The sequence below is a fragment of the Symphodus melops genome (assembly GCF_947650265.1).
Source record: "Symphodus melops genome assembly, chromosome: 6".
Classification (NCBI taxonomy): domain Eukaryota; kingdom Metazoa; phylum Chordata; class Actinopteri; order Labriformes; family Labridae; genus Symphodus; species Symphodus melops.
The window spans coordinates 17,704,108-17,725,142 of record NC_136696.1 but is presented as its reverse complement, the minus strand read 5'-3'; the positions used below and the strand labels follow the sequence as shown (position 1 = coordinate 17,725,142).

Genomic DNA, 21,035 nt, shown 5'->3' with positions numbered 1-21,035 from the left:
AAACAGTACAAAAGGCAGCTTCAGTGGAAGCAATACTGTAGCAAACAGCCAACAATCTGCTATAATTCAAAGCACTCTCCTTTTGATCATTTTATTTCAAGAAGAGCAGGCAGCAGCAGTAGCAAAAAGAAGAAAAAAAAAGACAGTGAAAAGACATGTCCCTGGGAGGGAAGGCAGAGCAAGGCGGAGAAATGACTTTGTCCTCCTAATTGTGTTTTTTCTGTGATGTCCTGTGTGCTGTTTGACCACTTTAATGATCATCTTTTGTGTGTTTACACTTTGCACTTCCTTCCTAAAAATCATCGTCAAACTACAGCAACATTTTCAAACGTTTTCCTTGCAAGCAACTTTCTTTAAGTACTCAATTTTACCTATCTTTCCCATTCATGCACCTCTCCTGTCTGTCTGTCTGTCTGTCTGTCTGTCTGTCTGTCTGTCACACACACACACACACACAGAGTCTCTTGGTGCTTACCTTACAGCCTTCACATGTTATCACGCCGTAATGGATGCCTGATGATTTGTCTCCACAGATCTTGCAGGGAATTATTTCGATTTGAGCTGGAGACAAGAAAAAAGGGAATGAAAGAAATGAGGAAAAAAAGCAACATCATTTTGCTGTCACAAGTCACCGTACAACAGGCTCACCATGGATCCATGTTGGTACATGAAAGAGCACTGTGCTGCTAAAAACATCTCATCCGGTGCTTTTTGAATCCTGACTTCCACAGAGAGCGTTAGCTGAATATTTACAGAGAGTGTGTCTGTGTTTGAAGGCAGGGAGGCCATTTTAAGTCCTCATAAGCAACTAAAGTAAACATCGTGTCAATTTGTATCCCAAACACAACTTGCTACCTTAGCCGTAAGTAAGCTAACGCCACCTACCCACAAATCTTGAAAAAAGAGTAATTCTGGCCCCATGAGATGACAAAGGTTTATTCAGCTGCACCATTACACACATTCTCTGCTAGAAAACTTGACTAGTAAATCGTAAATTCCATAAAGAATCAAAACATGGCCGACGCTGGTTGGAATGGGTGGTTGTTTGGAAAAAGTGTTCAGTGGGTGTCTGGCTTTGGTGTTGTGCTGTTGACAGGCGTGCGATTCAGCCGCCATGGAGGACAAAAGCACAGTGAGGACAGGCCTCATCCATCGTAGGCCCTCTCTTCAGGAGCAGACCACAGGGCCACGCAACAGAACAGACAGAGCACACAGACATCAGAGATGCAGAACTCCCAGCTCGCCCCTCTGCTTCATCACTGCAGCCACTGATGCACCCCCCCCCCCCCCCCCCCCCCACCCCCCACCCGTATCTCTCTGTCCTCCTCTCTCTCTCTCCTTTCCCCTCTAGAGATCTTTATCTCACAGCCTTCCTCCTCATCTCCAACATCTCAGTCCCTCTATCCCAGCAGAGCAGTGCAGCGCCAGACGAGCTCTGCTATCTGATCTAAATCGAGGAAAGATCACCGCGGGATATTTTCTCACGATGTAATGCTTTTTCTTCAACCAGTAAAGCAACCAGCCAATCAGAGCACACCAAGCGATTGCAACACACGTCTATGCCAATTAGGAGAGGAATATAATAATCTTGCCTTAATAAGATGCAATAAAAATTAAAATAATAATTTTCAAAAGTGGTGATATATTCACTATGTCAAAGTGTTTCATCAGCCTCTCGCCTCCAGCTAGGCCTGACTGTCTGCTATAATGTCTCTACCGAAAACGTAGAGCTTCAAATGTCCCTCTTAAACCTTAACATCCAACCTCTTTAAACTAGTTTGATCACATCAAAAGTTCTCTTGCCCGGGTTCAATCCAGAGATCCCTTCCCATTTTAATCATCTGCCTCAGAGCTTGTAATGTGTCATGTGGATAATGTCCTTGTCCCTGAGGCATGCCCGAGAGAGGCCCTTAACACAGAGCCTCTAATCCACTAACCCCGGAGCCACACTCTATTCATTCAGGAATCTGTGTCTGTTCTCCTCGCGCTGCTGGAGTCAACAAGACCGGCCATGTTTACATGGAATTAGCCTACATTTGAGTAAAATGAACAAAAGGGAGTGGTAGAACATGCACAGTTAATTCTCCTCCAGACAACACCTCCTGCGATTTGTGATTCGCACATACAATAGAGGGCACTGCACCTCGTTGGCCCGGATTAAAGTGAAATCCACGCAGGAGGCGGACTGTGACAAGCTAACTGAGAGGGTTAATTTATAATTAATCTTTTCCTTACAGTGCACAGCCGCTTGTTTTTCAGTTAGGTCTATCTCTGTATGAGTGCACTCTATTGTTTGTTTTTGTGTTCTCCCTGCATGAGCATTAGCAGTGCAGTGTGTTTCAACTCCTTTAGCATTTTCAGCCTCATTACTTACATAATTTGTTCTGACATGCACTCACAACAACTGAAGCGTGCTGTAATTATGACTAGATGTGGTTATTGTGAACCCAAGGTTGCAGTGAATGGCCCCGGCCATTGGGTGGCAGTGCAGGGCTGTGGCTATGGTTGTCTTGCCAAGTTAAGCCAAGCTTCCACCCACCCCGTTCAGCCCACAGGCTTTTGGCTCAGAGCTCCAGCCTCTGATAGCTTCAGGCTTAGGCTGCTGCTAGCTTCCCCACCCCCACAGCATAGCTGTGAGATGCCTTCATCCCTCCTGAAGAAACGGAGCTGGCTGGGCGCTCGCTCAGGCCTGACAGAGGCTGTGCCACATCAGGTGAAAGCAGTGGGAGCAGAGACGCGGGGGTGCCAGGCCGGGCAGGCGTACGCATACACAAGCATGCCTCACAAAGCCCTATCTGCAGCAGGAAGGCCCCTCAGTGCACACAGTCTCACCAGCTAACACCCTCTCCCTCCACCGCTGCACAAGCCCCTGGATGCTCAGTGCACTCAGCAGTAAAAAGGGTTTGTCTCTGTGCCGGCTAAGGCAGGCTCTTTGGTTCCTGTGAGAGAAAAGACCTCAGTCTGAACATATAGTTATTTCCACACTGGGATAAGCTGCTTTCAAAACGATGTGGAGAGGGGAGTGAAAAGAGAATTATACAGAGCAATGACACAATTGCAATGAAATACACCATGAAGTCACCAACATCATCAGCTGGAGTCAATATTGGGACGATATAACTGTATGAGTGTGCAACTTGTTCTCTAGAGTGACTGGTCATCTGCCCTCTCAGCTACACTTGAGACACTGATGATGATCTAAACTGAAATCACACACGGGAGTCGGTTGAACAAAAAGGCCCTTGCTCATAAGCACTCCCAATCTGGCAGCCAGTATTTATTGACATGAGCTGCGTTGTTAACTGCTTCTTGGTGTGAAATAGGCAGCTGCTGGCTCGCTCGAGCCCTACCAGCGCACTGCCACTGATCCCATTCACCGCGCCTCCCTCCATGCCTGTCTGTCTGTCTGTCTGCCCGCCTGCCCGCTTCCCCTGCCAGCCAGCCCTGCCTGCTCTGTTTACGACATCAAAGCCAGGCACAGTTAGACCGGCAGCCATGCAAAAGCCCTTCCCAGCAGCCTGCCGCTCCTCACAGCACTGCGAGATGGCCTCTTCACGTAGGCCACTTCAAAGACACCTGCTGAGATGGTGAGATTATGTGTGAATCACAGTGCAGCACAATCACACCGCGCGCATAACCAGAAGAGCCGGACAGCGATGCTGAAGACTGATTTCCTGTTTGCGACACCACAGCCTGGCGTGGGCGTCTTGGACAATGGGCATGGCAGAGAAGGGGGGGGGACGGTGAATGCTAAAGCTTGCTCTTTGTCTGTCTGTGGTTGAGCGGTTCAAGGACACTGATTCACCACACTAGCAGGCCCTTTGAGGGGATGACGTGTCACTCACAGAACATGTACAATAGGGCAACAAGGCCTCTGCATGTTCACCCAGTGCCCTTCACTGTCTTCTCTACAGCCCCAAGATCAACCCATTGCTAAGGTTACGCTATGCTGTCCAGGCACTGGAAAGTGACAGTCTAATGTGAACAACCAGAACAATGCGCCAAATGCTTACAGCAGCCCTGTCACACTTTACCGACACTGTAAGACAGGAACCTTCCTCCATATGCACTGCAGATATTGCATTTCTCCATTAAATGATTTAACGTGTCATTCGCCTCACATTATAAAACTATAATAATAATAATGACACAGTACATGTTTGCGACTAGAAAAGCAAAAATAAGATTTTTGTAAGTGTCCAGTAATCATTCCTTAAAGGATTTCATGCTTTTGCAGGATTAAATTAATCAAATGTTTGATATTGCGTTTTAAAATTAAAATGCAACTAGAAAAAACACAGGCTTGTGCAAACAGGGAAAATCACTCGTCCAAATCTCCTGGCTGTTCCCACTGAACCCTTGGACTACTGACATAACGTTGAAGGATTATGTTTATCCCTTACATTACAGACCCATGCCCAGGCTACCGTCATAATGCTGAGAGCTTAACCCATTACTTGATTGGACCATTAAATCATTTTCTCATGGCCTGATGATTCATGATAGATGAGGTTTGAAATCAAGGCTTCTTTACTCTTCAACACATCGCACTGAAAGGACGCATGTGACGCACTCGGAGCACAAACACATTCGCTGTTATCTTTCGCAGGATGGCGTTGGGAGTGGGGCTCCGGCGTGTGTCTGTGGTGCCGTGCTGACAGCTGTCAATGATGGAGTGACGCAAGCCAGCGGGATCATGTCAGAGATTATGTAAGGAACTGGACAGGGCGCAGCGTTATGAACAGATTAACAATTCCTCCTCATCAGACAAACCGTGTTAATACATGCTCCTTTGGAAATGTTTTGCAACAGAAAACAAACAAAAGCTTACAGAGGCGCAAAGGATTGGATGGGACTGTTCAACAAAAGTAGATTTTTCGTTCGAAAAAACGCAACAGCAGCGTCGGCGCAAGGTCACAACACATGAGTAGCAGTGGGAGCGTGAAGTGTCTGGCAAATGTGCATGACAAAATGTTCCTCCATCATCATATGCTGCTATGCGTTTTTTGCTACATGAACTCCCCATTTGGTGCCGGAGATCAGCTGTCGGTTGATAAACACAGGCTTCTCTAAACAGATACCCATGGCAGTCAGATCTCGCTGTAGAGAGACGACAGCCTAACAAGAGCTGGAATCACAATCCTGCCTCTTTTCATCTGCCAGGGCTCTGCTGTCATGTGAAGTCGCACAACACAATACTTTTTTTATTCCCATTTATGCAGCAGAAGAAAGGTTATTTGAATGTCAGCGGCAAAGGACAGTGGTTGCTGGAAACCACGGGCAGAAGAAGAGTATAAATGTGTTATTTGTTTAGGGATCGCATGTGCTGGCATATTACCACAGAGCTGTTCTAATGGCGTTTGCTGGTTTCTAGCACACACAAAAAAAAGCACAAAGCTATGCACAGAAAAATTCACCTGCAGACCAGAACTCTATATCATCACTTTAAACAGCTTCCATTCAACCTATAAAGACGCTGAAGTCAACAAGAATAAAAAAGAAAAAAAATACTCTGACCACAGGGATTTAAAGCAACATAATTGACACATTTTGATATCTCTATGCTTCTTCTTGCTAATTCCCCTCCAATCATTTAGCTGCCTAAGCTACGATCCCCATTCACCAGAGACCAGCTACATTTGAAGAGATATTTCCGTTTCAAAAGACGGGCTCTTTAAGCCTTCCCCCATTATTCTCCATAGCAGTGCAGTGACTTTGCTGAAGCTCAGGTCTTGGACCGTCGCCCTGGGCTGCTTTTTGGATGAACTCATGCGTACATCTCTGTGTTTGTTTGTGTGTGAGGCCTATTAATATTTCAACACTGCCCAACTCCAGATGCCTGTACAACACAGCAGTGCTTCTCTCTTCATGTCTCTGCCTGTATTTACTTGACTGTTTTATTGAAGTGCATTCTGACACCCTCTATGAAGGGGAGCAGGAGAGGGGAGGATATATTCCCAAACCGCGGCACAAGACATCTCTCTCTCCGTGTCTCCTTCTCCGCTGGCGTAACAGTAATTTGGGCACTAATTTATGTGCTGTTGTGGCAAAGATTGACGAGCTTCCTGACTGGGAGTCTGCACGCCTGCACTCTGGGGGAAACAACAAAAGCCTGGGTTTACCGAGCAGACGAGCACCATGAAGGGTAGCATGTGTGCGGCGCTGCTCTCCCCTCCCCTCCCCTCCCCTCCCCTCGTCTGCCCCACCTGAGCTCAAATCTCTCTCCCCATCACTCCTTACCTCCACTCTATCTGCATCCCCTTCCTCCCACCTTTCCCCTTCTTGTCTGTGACTGCGGTGACAAGAAAAGTTGTGCATGGGTGCTGGGGACCTTGAGGGCACACCCCTTCTGTGTGTGCAAGCGTGTGCATGTGTGCCGGGAGGAAAAAGAGGCTCACGTTGTTTACTCTGATGGCAAAATACAATCTGTAGACGGCACTCAACTCACTTATGCATTCTACCAGCCCCTAGTTAGTCAGAGAGAGCCATGAGAGCTGAATAAAAAATGTGTGTTGCAAATATTTACATGCTTTGTCTAACTATTTAGATCATTTGGTTCAGGCCTTTCATAAATTCAAATGTGATATAGCCTGTCTGTTATAATGATATGCATTTTTTTTTAGGGGAAATGGAAGTGTTAACGTTGGAAGTCTGAGTCAGAGGTGCTCTTGCATTGTTTTCTTTACTCTTTCAGTGTGCAACAAAAAAAAAAAAGGCTTTGGGATGCACCAAAACTCAAAATCACTGAGGCTGAAATCACACAGGACCGACTGATTGACTGGTGCAGGAGCTGCTGTTAGAATTCTAAGGTTTTAGCTCAGGATCATGTGGCGCTTCTGAACATTCATCCTGGGCCACCTGAACGAAACAGCCAAAGGTTACAGCCCTGATTGTGGTGCAGTGATGAAGTTAAACACTTCTCAGCCCCCCCTGTCTCCCTGCAGGAACGGCAGCCTGGAAGGCTCCTTTAGAAAAAGAAAAAAAAAAAAAGAAACAAGAATATATAAATAATGAATCCTTCAAAACATCCACTGCAATTACACGCAGAAACCTTTGCATAACAACAAAGAGCCTTGTTCCATAGCACCAGGGGAATTTGCTACTGCCATACTGTCCAACTTTCTTCCTCTTATAATTGCTGTATTAGTATGCATTTCTGTAAGACAACCAGAATTCTGCTGTTAGTTTTTGAGTACAAAGGCATCAAAACTTACATCCATACAACTTCCTGCAAGCTCCTTTTGCCAGAGGCACGACCGAGTGCACAGAATAAGCATTTTATGTGAATATTTCAGACATTTGCAAAGTGCATTTGGGGGCCGTAATTGTGGTGGATAGGAGTGTGAGGGGGAGAGAGAAAAAAGGAGAGGGGCTTGAAGGTCCAGTCTCATGCTGCTGCTCGGGGTCAGTGGGTCAGAGGCACGGAGCCAGATTACACATGGAAAGCATGCTGAATAGTTCAGCTGACAGTAATTGTCCCTCTGTGGTCTCCTTAGGAAAACATGTTTCCAGACAACGCAGACCGGCTGCACGGGCCAGATAGTAATCATGATCTTGATTTGCTCCATCGAAGAGGGAAGCTCGGCGTAAGCCTGCAGTTATGAAGCGAGTCAGTGTTTCCATTGGAGCTGACATCATGAAGCAAGCAGTGCGCAGGAGGGGGAGACAGCCCACGTGTTAATGGATTGAGTGCTGAGCTTTTTTCCAAAACATTTGAAATCAATATTTTAAGAGGAGAGAAAAAAATAAGTGCATTACGAAAGCAATGTCCTAATGAAAGATATCTCTATAGAAGAACATATGCAGGATCTAAAAGTGTAAAATAATAGAAAATAATCCTTTAAAAATTAATCAAATATATTTCTGCAGCCTATTTTGGCAGTATTGTTCTGCAGCCTATCTATCAGATTGCAAGTTGAGGATTTTTTTTTTTCATTGAAAATGTAAAAAAAAAAAATATACCCATGACGAAACTGGGATGCGGATGCGATGATTGTGGTGATGTGCATTTAATAAAATAAAAATCTAAACATATATGTCACATTGGTTGTACCAAGTGTTTCTGCTGCGGGGGCTTTGAACTGAGGCAGTGGACATACACAACTGTTCATGATGGAGCCCAGATTAAAAAATAGATGTATCTTATGCTCTCACCATTTGATAAAAAAATAAATCTGAAAATTAAAAGTCAGCCAAAACATGTGCAAGCTGCTCTACTTTTAATGAATCCAGGAAGGATATTGTCCACACCTCACCTCCTTTCCTCAACAGCTTTTACAGCCGGGCTGATAAGCACTTCTTACAACAGCTCTGCCATTCTGCTTGAAGGTCTTTGGTTTTCATCAGCTGAAAAAGAGCAGCCAAGGACAGGGAAGATGAATGACATCGATGGCCAGCCGATACTTCCAGGGACGTGTGATTGAGACAAATGAGCCTTGTTATATTAGCTGGGATACTGAATCCTGCTGCTCAAAGATCCACAGCCTGATAGAGTTGAAACTAGAGGCACCCAACCTTTCCACAGAACACTGGTGTCATCGGGAAGAAGAAGAAGACGAAGAAAAAGAAGAAGAAGAAGACGAAGATGATGAAGAAGAAGAAGAAGAAGAAAAAGAAGAAGTGTTTGGTTTCTGTTTTTACCTTGACAACTTTTATTTTTCTCCTCTCGTGAGACCTTTTTTTTCGTGCACACAGCCTTGTTGCTTGCCAATCAAAGATTTCCGCGGTCCCCTCTTACAGGTGCAGAGAGCAAATGAAACGGATTCGGAGCCATTATCTAATCCATATATAGTGCCCTCGGCTATTGGTTTCTTAATAAGTTACTGCGAGCACTTCCACCATGCATCATTTATCCGCATTGCTACAAAATGTTCAGTCTGATCAAAGTGAAATGTTGTGATCATGACCATGTGAAATATTTACTTGTGATGAAATTTGCAGAGCGTTTTGAAAATCAATCTGTTTGTTTCATTTTGCTTCAGGCAGTATGAGAGCCGTACTGAGGCAATGAATTCCAATGGCTTGCGTAAGAGTTACTTAAAAACTAACAGGTCATTTTATCAGAACCATTGTAACTAATTGATGTGTAATTTGATTGGCTTTCAAGCAGTTACATGCGTATTGCAAACTTGGATGTACTTTTGGTTGGCTGTGCAGTAAGAACGGTGTATCTCAAGGCGCTGTGATCATAACTTTTCAAAGATTTACCTGTTCCTTAATGCACCTGCTGGATTTACCCAAAATGCACTTTTAAAAGAATGAAACGAAACCATTCCAAGTTGTTTATAAAGGCTCGTCTGTTTTGGAAGTGTAATTTTCCGACATTTACTTTCAATACAATTTAACAACTAGTATCAAGTATTACCTTTGAAGGAGCTGCTGAAAAGCTCCTCTGTTGTCCTCCACATGTAGCAGACAGTATGAAAGGCATTCCTAGACGACAGGGGTGCACTAGGAGTGTCTACTGCCACACAGAGTTCACAGACTGCTTACAGCATGTGAGGCACATTCCCCCTGCACTGCTGTTTTCACAGTCCTACAAACACTGGCCTGGTTTTGTTTAACATGGCAGGATTAAGCAGCCATGCGCAAAGCATGCTTTCCTCCTCACACGCTTGCTTCGCAGTACGGAGGAAGGCCCAAGCTCTTGCTTGCTGCTGCTACCTTTGGGTGACCCGGCCTCCCTGACTGCCGGTGAATGCACCGTGGCATAATCCCAGGCAAATAAACAAGAGCCAAGATTAATGATTGCATAAACGCATCCCAAAAGCCCTGGAATAACAATCAGCTCTTCAGCCCGCTCTGCTGCCATGTGAAAGCTCACAGAGTCAGCTGACAGGCGGGGTATAGCGCTCTCTCTTCTCTTCCTGATGCCTCACAACAGCCGTGAGTTGTCTGTGCTTTGTTGCTTCATTAATGACAGGAAGCTGTCAATATTTTCCACATGATGAGGGTGGGTATTTGTAGCACTGCACTGTGAGGAAACTCCTGAGCCAAAGCAGGACATCAGGCTTGTGACAGTTCTCCACTTCTTAATAGAAAAAAGGCGCTGCTACAAATTCATGTCTGTCATTCTGTGGTCAAGTAATGCTAATTTCTATATTAGGTCACTTAAATGATGGCATGCTTTGGAAAGAAGTGAAGCTCCCAATTGCTGGTCAGCTTTATCAACCTGTTCCTCATTATACAGTGTAAAAGACATTATCTCTGACTTGTTGTGAAAGTGAGAGTCAGGTAGCTATTGAAGAGGACATTAGAGGTGAGGCTAAAGTAATAAATCATGACCACATCAAACCAAATAAGGCCATTAAAATGACATTAGGAGCTTGGTCCTTTCATGCCTGGTTTGCGGCCACAAGACAAGCTGCTTTGTGATGAGAGGGGAAAACGTGGAGGCAGGAAAGGACTGAAAGAGAGAAAGAACGATGGAGACAGAGCAGTCCAGTGGTCTCGGGCAGGGGAGCGTGGGACGTACAGATGAAGTGGGAGGCCCCTCTCTAGGAGGTTGCTCCTTAGTATGAAGGCACAGGCAGCAACCCCGTCAAATGAGGGGTGAAGTGGAGCCCCCTCTGGGACCCCCTCGGGCACATTCATTAGGAGATGAAAAAGTGTTTCCTGCGGCATCGCGAGTGCCTGCGGTTGCTCGGACATGTTTAATTTAGGGCCATAAAAAAACACAAGGCCACACCAGCCAGGTCTGCTGCTGTGGGTCAGGTGAAGCAACATCACAGAGAGATCCAGAGCTTTGCACAATGACTGTGTGTAGGATTACATAATGGCTTTTTTTCTTATTTGATACCACCTTTTAAGCCTATATAACATTCAGATTACTAAAGGTCAAGTGCTCCAACACTTCCAGCTGTGGGTTAAAAAGTGTGCTCCAGACAGGCTATTATGGAGAAAATGTGAGGCTTATCACAACTTTCTTTCCCTTCAATGCATTGCATTTTGTTGCATCTTTACGGCTCCAGGCAAAAATAATAGATTCATTTAGCCAGTGGTGGTTTGTGGAAGGGAACCAAGGATTATGGTAATGCAGCACCGAATGCTGCAAGCAAAATACAGTAAAGGAGAGAGAGAAAAAAAAAATACCGCAGTAGGAGACACAGGGAGAATATTTGAGGAGGTTAATTTATATGAATGCACAAATCTGCATCCACAAATGCATCCCGAGCATCTCATCTCCTACAAGGTGTGCTGTTTATAAAGACAATCAGTGTTTCTTTCCCTTCATTGTTTGAAGGGAAGCATTACAGAGTATGAGTCTGTGGTGATTTAAATGCATGTCCGCTTATCACAGCCGCTTATCCTTGTTCCTGATGAATCCCCACATTTATTAAGGCTGTCTTCTTGCCTTGTTAGATATGTATAACCAATCTCCTGTAATTAGCAACTGCTAACCTTTGGGGTGCTAATCCCCCATGAATTGTGGATTTGTACATCAAAGCCCACACTCTCCTATATAGCTGGTGCTTGAAATTACACTCGATTTGAAAACCTGCAATTATTTGTATAGCATGGATGCAAACAGTCTCCTCTTTTATGTCTCTGAGAATCCCGTGGGTTTGCAGTAAAGAATCCTTAATCCACTCCAGTGGAATCCAAATATAGAGTTAACACTAGCTGCCTAAAATTCCGTTGCACAGCCAAGAACCTGCCGTGCACGCAAAGTGGAGAAAGCCTCTCTCGCTCTTTCTCTCTCTCTCTCTTTTTGAATAGTTAAGATTAGATTTCTTTAGTGGCTTAGATGCATCATATAAGAAGCGAGGGGGGGATCGCCCAGGGGTGTAACAATGCTTCAACAGCACCTCTTGTTGCGATCCCTGTTCTTCTCACAAGCGGAAAGAAATAAAAGTTAAATTAAATAATCAATGGAAATGAAGCTTTTGTTTAACGCTATCACATGTCCAGGGTCCTGTCAACAGGGTGAATGCTCCCTCCCTCAGGTTGTACTCTCTCCCCATTCAAGGCCAGGCTAAATCCATCGTGCAAGGATGGGGAGATTATAGAGAGGGAAAACAAGTGAAGTAGCTTCCCACACACACACGCAGGCACGCACACACTCAAACAGATATCTTGATGCTTTAGCGGGAGGACGCCTGAAGCATTTATTTTCTTTAATGAGAGATATGAGTCTCACATGTGTCAGCCATGCACAGCATGGGAACAATAGGGTGGGCTTTAATTCCATCAATCTACTGCATTTATCCGTTTATCACATCAATACCTGTCAGTTAAGCTGGAAGAGATAAATCATGTCAAGCGGGCTGAGTCGGGGCCACACTGAGCTCAGTAAATATGCAGACTTAAAACTCATCTTAAAAGTCGGGGGTGAACATGGTTACACGCAGACGGTGACAAATATAGAGCAAAGGGTCTTAAGCAAGGAAATACAAGAGATTAGCTTGTGAGACAACATGACACAAAGATCATCCTTCCTGCACTTACTCTGCTAAGTGATTAAATAGCTATGAATTAACAATGATGTTGTTAGGTATTTAGAGGGAAACGTGACACCTCTTCTGTCACCTAAGCCTCCCTCGGAAATCTCTTTACTTACCTGAGTGCAACGAGGATCCCACTGTTACACTTGTTTTACCATCCAGAAATGGGAACTGACACCCTGCCTTCCGACACCTGACATAAAATGCATGCATAAGTGGGCAAGGTGCTATTGAATGACACGGAAAACTTGACGGTGACAAGCTGAAATCAAGATTTATACAGCTCTCAGGTTTGTGTGAATCTGCCTTTGTGTGTGCAGAGAGATAAGGCAGCGCGATCTGAAAGAGTCATCCCTTTGTATGTGCAATAAGGTGAGATTTATTGTCAGATAAAGTAACATGCGCATAAAACACATGGAGGATTGGCCGTGAGCGATTCATAACCGCACAGCCTGCTAAATTATGATTTATGTACTCCGGCTCTAAAGTGCACAGGACAGTAGCATATATGTCGGTGGTAGCCGGGCTTCTCACTGTAACATCGGAGCAACTCAGAGAGAATACATTTGGTGTAAAATTGCTTCATCTGTTTACAATTCCATTCGGGGTTTATGAGAGAGACAGGCAAACACAGGCTGATATATTGCCCCTGTGTCACGGCATGGCAGGAGCATCCACACAAAGATTCATCTCTCACTTAGAAGCCAAATGATACGTCTAATTTGCTGCGAGCACAGTTATTTTTAACCTCTCCAGCTGTCAGATAATGGAGCTTGACTGTCAGCGCTGGTGTGTAAGAGTGTGTTAAAAGGTTGCAAACTCTTTTCAATTTACCATTCCCTTTGAGTGAATTACAAAATGCGCATTCCCATTAGTTCACCTGATTGACATCGCCTTTTTTCTTTATATCAAAACCAAAGGGAAGGATTCAAAAAAATGAAGACTTGACTGTATTAAGATGGAGACTTCCAACAGCAATCTAAATCTGGTTTTCGCATGTGTTGTCAATAACTACGACGTCTTGGAAACATCTAAGAAATCACAGGGAATGGAGGATTGTTTTTCGTGGTGATTAATTGGACAATGCGATGCCTTTTCCTGAATAATGGAGTCCTTTTATGCTTCCACTCTACACCATACACAAATCTGCTGCAGTCTTTCCTCCATTATTGAATCCCCATTTAGGAAGGTGAGTCACTGGTGTTTAATCTCACCTGCTTTTATTTCATTTAATCATTTATAGCTGACAAAAGAAAAAGAAAAAAAAAACCTGTATTCCACAATGGCTCTAACAAGGGAAGAGCAACACTGTTGAACTAATACACTGAGCTGGTTACATAAGGCCATTGGAAACTGTTCTTAATCAATGAGCTGGCAGTGGACTGCAGGCCGGTGTCAGCAGCTTGGCTGATGTAATTTAGATGGACACTAATGGATTCCCCGGCCTCTTTTCATCAAACAGAGGTGTAAATCAATGTACCTTTATTGTTATAGGGACATTAAACATTTCTAACAGACTGCACTGGTTAGACTGCACTTACATGGTCACATAAGAAGCTAACATTATGTTCTTAAGGAGGGAAAGAGACATAACGAAGGCCTGGATGTGGGTAATATTCACATTCAACAAACCCAGTATCTTTGGGCTTTTAAAGTATATTGTAGAATATGATCTGCAGTCATGCCCCCCACATTTTTTCTTATTTTTTAAGCCATTTTTGGACTCATTTTTCTAGTGTAAATAGTGCTCTAGTGAATGACTACATTTCCACTGTCCCAATAACCAGCTGACCTCTAATGTTTGCTAACTCCAGCTTAACAGTGTGTTATGTAAGAGCAGTGTGGGGGGACATGAGGGGACGCAGCTCTGCTCACTTCTAAAGGGCCCACAGAGGCAACCGCCTGTCCGCTCTCCTGACTTTCTGCCTGCCTTTGTGTATCTTTGAAAAGGTAAAGCACACTGACAGTGGGCAACAACACTTAACTTTGACCAGGACCGACTTCAGCTCGAAGGTAACTCGAGATGCAAACCAAGCTAGGGGCACAACCTCAGCTGCTCTCAGCCCTGTGCTTACATGACCAGAGCAGAGCTCAAGTGAACTGTTATAGAACAGTTCCTGACCTCACTGTTAAACTATAATCTGCGGTTGTTACTGCCTTTAAATCTCCCTGCAAGGTATTGTGTCACAGCTAAAAACTGCTACAGTGTGAGGAAAAATAAATTCTGTTTTTCAGCAATAATAATAAAAAAAAAACCTGAGGCGTTGACAGAATATATTCCAAGTAAAATGGGAAAATATCTTGTCTAAAAAAAACCTTCAAATATTATTTCCTTTTCAGGAGCCAAATGACAACTCTTTGGCAGTCATATAGAACCACATTATCTGGAGATGGAAATTAAAAAATCATGTGCTGCGCTCTGAAGTGTGCTCAAAACTAAAAGGAGGATCATCTTTTTTCCTTCAAAAGATGCGTGCTTATCAAAACATTTTTTTTTCTTTTTTTCCTTTTTTTTTGCAAATAGGCTGATGCAGTACAATGCTGTACTTGCTCAAAAAAACCTGCTGAAAAGGCCTTTATGTATTCTAACCAAGCACTCACACTTCACGCTGAGGCAAGTGAGCAGCCTCTGTAATGTTAATCATATGCCTGCATATTGGCAGGGTCTCCTGTCTCACTTCATCGTCAGCTAAGCTTACAAAGGTGCCAACAGCAGTGTTCTTTAAGGGTTACATAAGTAGTAGCTAATTGTGCTGGGTCAGTATTTGGGATCTAATCCTCAGAGGCGATATGATCCACCACAACAACTTTCTACATGTTGCCCCAGCCCCAGGAAATATGGCACTCTTTATGAATCGAAACAAATCACATAGAGCGGTGACTAGTGTGAAGAATGATTCCTCTTTCTGTCTTCTTGACACACTAGATCCATTTTCCTGCCTGTTCCGTTGGCATAAACATTGCTCCATTACAAAAGAACACAAGGCTTGGGGAATTTTCTCGAAAACCCGTTGCAATTCTCCTCCATGCTAGTTAAATTACAGAAGAGGTCACAGCAGGGGAGTTCGGAACACAGCTACCAATCATCGCACCAATTCTCCTGGTGTGTTTGTCAACATCGCTGCCTGCTGTAATTGGCATAATTGTCAGGTTAGAGCTTGGAACAAACCGAGCGTCCTCTTGGCGATCGCGGGGCTGTGTCATTAAAGGGACGTGTTTCTGGAGCCGCTCCCGGGGACACAGAACACGCAAGCATGTTGGAGCGACAGCTCGCCTGATAAAATGGCTGCGTCTTATCTCGTCTATGCATATGAAAGGCTTATGCCTTCTCCATGACAGATTCTACGCCTCATCACCTCGGGATTTGCCCAGATATACCAGAAGCGAAGCTGGGAGAAAAAACAATGTATCATATGTGTAGCCTCATCTTACCACTGTCAATTGATGTTTGCGTCTGTGTGTGTGTGTGTGTGTGTGTGTGTGTGTGTGTGTGTGTGTGTGTGTGTGTACACATTTCTGCTCACTTAAGTAAAAGACAGAGTGAACATGAGCCCACCAAACGGATTCAGATCTGGTTTGTTATGGAAAACTCTCTAATTTCCAGTTTTTTTGTAACACAGTGAACTCAGCAATCAGTGAGCAGACTTCAATTATCCCTATAAATCTGTAGTGAATACTTGATAGAATAATGATATAGTATCTATAATAAACATGATGAGGTGGGGTAGAGTGTGCTGAAAAATAATGGTTTGTACCATCACAGCTGGGTAGCATCATGATTAATCTGACAGCACTCGTAAAGCGCTTTGTTTGTTTGCCTCTGATTGCTCTTGTACTACCAATATAAACAACTTGGCTCTTTTGAGTTACAGCACTGTAATTTGCTGGAACAGCGGAGGCATTTATCTATAAATTTATTTTCAATTTGAGGTAAGCTGCAGTCATGAAAGCTAAATCACTACCAGGGAGAAGATTATTCTAATTACTAACCAGCTGTCGCACATGCTGCATGAGCACAGGATGTGTCAGAACACAGAGCAAGCACTAATCAGTTTCACAGAATCATTTGAGCACACATTTACATCTTGCACTTAAATGTTACACGTGAAATTGTCTTCATTTGTATGGTAATGTTGTAAAACTAAAAGAAGCACATGCTATCATACTGGGTGACAGAATTTAGAAAGACACATTTTATGGTCAATTTGTGATGCAATCTTTAAAGCGCAGTGTTTATTTGCAGCCAAAATAAGCCTGATGGTATTTTATTTTTACGCTCATTTTTGACATTCGATAGCTATACTGACCAACTGAGAGAAATTTCTTACATGTCTGTTCTTAGGCTTTATCTGAATTAGACCATAATGCTAACGTGGCTCAGTCCCTGGGGGTTTTCTTTGCCATTTGCTCTGCTAGCCTTGCAATCCCCCTGACAGGCCTGTTTACGACTGCGCTGCTATCAGAGAGCTGAGCGGAGGCAGGGACGAGCCTTCATTAGAGATTAAAGTGACCGTCACATGGTCCAAAATCATCACTGCTTCCAACACAGCAAAGCGAGACCGTCAACTGGCTTAAGCTCATGCATTAACAACAACTCCTGATCAGACGGCTCCTCAGCTAAACATACACGCTTTTATTTGATTCAAGTATGCATTCATGAATGATGCTGAAAGACAAATTCAGAATTAACTAGAATCAATCTCTTCACTGGAAAAAAATAAACATCATGTTTATGGCTTGATGGCTTTAAACAGAGAGAGGTTGACTGTATACCATCCAAAAATCTCTATAACTGCAGAGAAGTTATTCAGTTGCAGACATAAATTGAAAAAAAGAGAAGAAGATACTGCATTTTACCAGAACCAAATTAAGTAATGTACTTATTGGATGAATATCAAAATGTTTCATCCATCTGGATATGGCCGTGTAAAGGTACCCAAAAGGCTGATTCATTTAACAGAAATATTATCCAATGTTTTAAACTAATTCTAGTGAAGACCAAAGTCTGCTGGTGTTGGATGCTAGTCTACATGTTAAGTGCAAAAAATGCTGGGAATAAGGTATTGCATTGAAGTCAAAGCATACAGCTTACAGCCTGATTCCAATCAACCTGCTCATAATGGGTCAACTAAAACAAATTGGACTTTGATTGTAATTGTTTTGTTTGTCCAAAATCTTGAATATTACAACAGCAAGAATAAATGGTAAAAGACACAGTATGTGCTTCTGCTTTTTGGAAACAATTCCTTGACCAGCAAAATCCCAATTCAGGCACTATATGGCATGCACTTAGCGACCTCTCTCCTTCAACCATCACTGGGTTCATAGAGAGGAAGATGCTCCTCTACTTTAACTCTGATAGCTTTTTCATGGGGGAACTCACTGATGAGTTTAAATTCGGAGAATCCTGGAGCTTTTTTACACCTACACTGTAGGTAACAAAGAGCGATGTGAGGCATAACAATACTGCCCGGAAATAATGGCAGACGGAGGTTAAACAAAGCAACAAAGCCTTTATACACATAACACACTCATTCCCCCCTCCATCAGAATTCTTCCTGTAACTCTAGAACAAAGCAGCTATTCTCTAAGGAACATGAAAGACAGACACCTGTCAATCACAGCTCGTCTGACTCCATATTTCTCATGTCAGGGGCTGCAGGATGGAGAAATGTGCAATATTCTGATAATATTTCATGCAAACTAATGCAAGTCAGAACACTTCCCTGCTGGCCAAAAGGAGGGGAAATGAGAACAGGTAATTATCGGATTGCCTCAAGGCAAGAAATGATAGAGATTGCAGAGAACGGGGATATTTAGCCCTGCTAATGAAGGCCCATGTTTTGGGTGCACGGGGAAGGGGGAGCAGAGGGAAGCTAGGCTGTGGCTCAGCAGGAGGTAGAGTCTGATAAGACCGTCTTACATAATGGCCAGATTCAGGCCTGGCTTACTGTTTGGACTGAGGCTCCCTGTCCCTCACGTCCTCTACTATCCACTTAGCATGGCTGTCCAAGGGAGCATAACATTGCCCGGGTATTCCATTTCCATAAACACTACCATTTAATATAATAATCCACACTTAATATTCACAATGCAGAGGTGTGGGGGATAGGTCCGTTTACAGAAGCACAAAAAAAAAGGAATAATAGCTGCAATGAATGCCTACCATGGTATGTTAAATCAAAAGCAATTTCCCATGTTAGGTGTATAAATGCCACTCCTATTCAAGTCAAAGAGACAAAGACTCGAATTTCAGTAAACTGTCACCTCTACACACACACTTAGCCCAGTCTATTTAACCCTATTGAAGGGTTTATGTTTGGCCATCCTCACAGCATTACTTAAAGTGCTGAAAAAATAAAAAGAGATTGCTTATTTTGTATATGCAGCACTTCCCCCGGATGGATATGAAAGTTTAATCATGTCATTAGGATTCACAGGCATTCCCTTGCCAGACCTGCTTGCAGACATCAGAATTGCTAATTCGCTGGTTTGCCCAGGAAGGGCTGGCTGGTGGGTGAGGAAGGGATGAATGGAAACAGGAGTCTGATTTGTCCAGATAACCTTGAACCCCAAAGCTCAGCTTGCTGTGGATGTACAGAGAGCTCAATCAGTCCCTCTTTATCACATCAATCTGAGCCGCTGTCCAATCCAGCGGCCGGCACAGCGCCGCACTCACTCTTACCTGACTACCTCCAGATTGTGTCATTATCCAAAATCATTTCCTGCATACTTTCCTGGCTGTTCTGACACAACTATTAACTTCCACTGAAGTGTCATGAATGAATAAACAGAGCAAAAATAATCGCTTTCAGGGGCAATCCTTGCTATGCGGGAATGTCTCGATCAGCTATCAAAATTAAGCCAAAACAAAGCTTTCGACAAATTCACAGGAACCGGGCTAAGTTCCTAATCTGAATAATTAATTAATGAATTCAGATTGCTCGTGATGAGAGTCCACCGGAGGCAGCAACATGTGAAAGAAGAAAGGTCCTGACAAGGTTATGAGTCAGCAGAGATATGAAATTAAAATTGGCCAGGCTAAGCAGTTTGGAGCTGATGGTGATTTGAGTGGACTCACTGGTCAGCCCTACTGTACAGTACAAGAGCCCCGGGCGGAAAGATGGTAGAGTTACTCATAGGCACAGGTGCTTTATCAGCAGACCACATGTGAGGGATGGGGGAAGCAGCAATAATGACAAGCTTCATCGCATGATATCCTGTACTATCTGTGATACAATGAATAATGAAATGTTTCTACTGTTGAACAGATGATAATGTGGTTACATTTAATTCTAAGAAGCCACAGAACATCTGGCAAATGGACTGGCGATGAAAATTAGCTTTTTCGCTAACTCGGGTACATTTACATCTGTCTGAATGTTGATAAATGTACACTGTCCCTTTTTAAATCAATAAATAAAACAGGAACAAGCGTGGATCAAATAAACCATTGCCACCCACTCTTATTCTACAGCTTCTACCCATATTTATTATTTAGATTTCTTTTAATTTCATTCCCCACTCTCTCCCCACATAACATCTTATTTCTTTGCCGATCTTGTCCTCACATGTGTAAGATACGGACACCAAGAAGCTCCTGTTTTAAAGGACTGATTAAGTGATGTTTCGGGCCAACATGCTCTTCCTCAGACTTGACCGTAGTGTTTTCTGAAATTAAAATCTTAACCTGCTTTCCAGCCAAATGTACCACTAATTGTGAATATATATATATATTTTTACCAAGTAAAGGAAGACGGTTTCCTCATCTACCCCAAGACCACATTCACAGCCATTACAAGTTACAATAAAGACAGTCAGTCTTATTGGTCATGGTCTTGTTCGCTTTTGTAGGTCACAAAGAGGCATCAGTCTAGCCTGTAGTACAGCCTGTTTCATAACCAGTTAAAACTCATAAAGCATAAACAGATTTTTCAATCCCTCGGTTATCAAAGGGACTCAATATCAGGCAATTCTCAATTCCAGCTATCGGAATCAGTATTTTGTATTGGAACATCTCCACTCAACACAGCTTTTCATTTTGCAAAATCTGAGCAACTGGGTGACTGTTTTGTCTACGTCATGAGCGCTATACTCTTGCTAATAACAAAATTACAGTGTAGATCTATCATTGGCAGGGGGAAGATGAAGCAGCAGGAGCAGAACTCTCACTGTTTCCTGTCACAGCCTCAGCTGTGTGCACACACTCTCATCGCACACTGCCATCTTTCACTCAGCCGGGCACTTGCCTCCTCGCCCACTGCGCCCACCAGGCCCGGGCAGCCATGCCATTTCCAAACATCCATTTACTCCCAGCAGGACTCAAGCGTGTCTGAAGTGGGTCTGTCATCAAGACCCGTTACGACTGTACCACACTATATGCCTGATGCACAGCTGAATATTTGTTCGGCTATACTTTCACAAAGCGTTCGATTAAATGCTTCCTTTAAAATCAGCTTTTATCATTTTGCCACTTACACCATGTCAAGCTAACTGGCTAGATGCTAATTGCATCCCTGTAGAGAGGCCTGTCGCCTCCAAGGGTATGTGTCCACAATTGAACCAGTAAAACTACAAAAACAAAGACATCAT

The 21,035-nt window shown here is 43.6% G+C and overlaps 1 protein-coding gene across 2 annotated transcripts in view; it reads right to left on the bottom strand.

The window, feature by feature from the left end:
- Positions 1 to 21,035, bottom strand: part of roraa (RAR-related orphan receptor A, paralog a) — a 184,869-nt gene that overhangs the window by 13,772 nt on the left and 150,062 nt on the right. For both annotated transcript variants that reach the window (XM_079345336.1, XM_079345337.1), the window contains one exon: positions 476 to 561. In XM_079345336.1, coding sequence (XP_079201462.1) covers positions 476 to 561 — 86 coding nt within the window. The remainder of the gene's footprint in view (positions 1 to 475; positions 562 to 21,035) is intronic.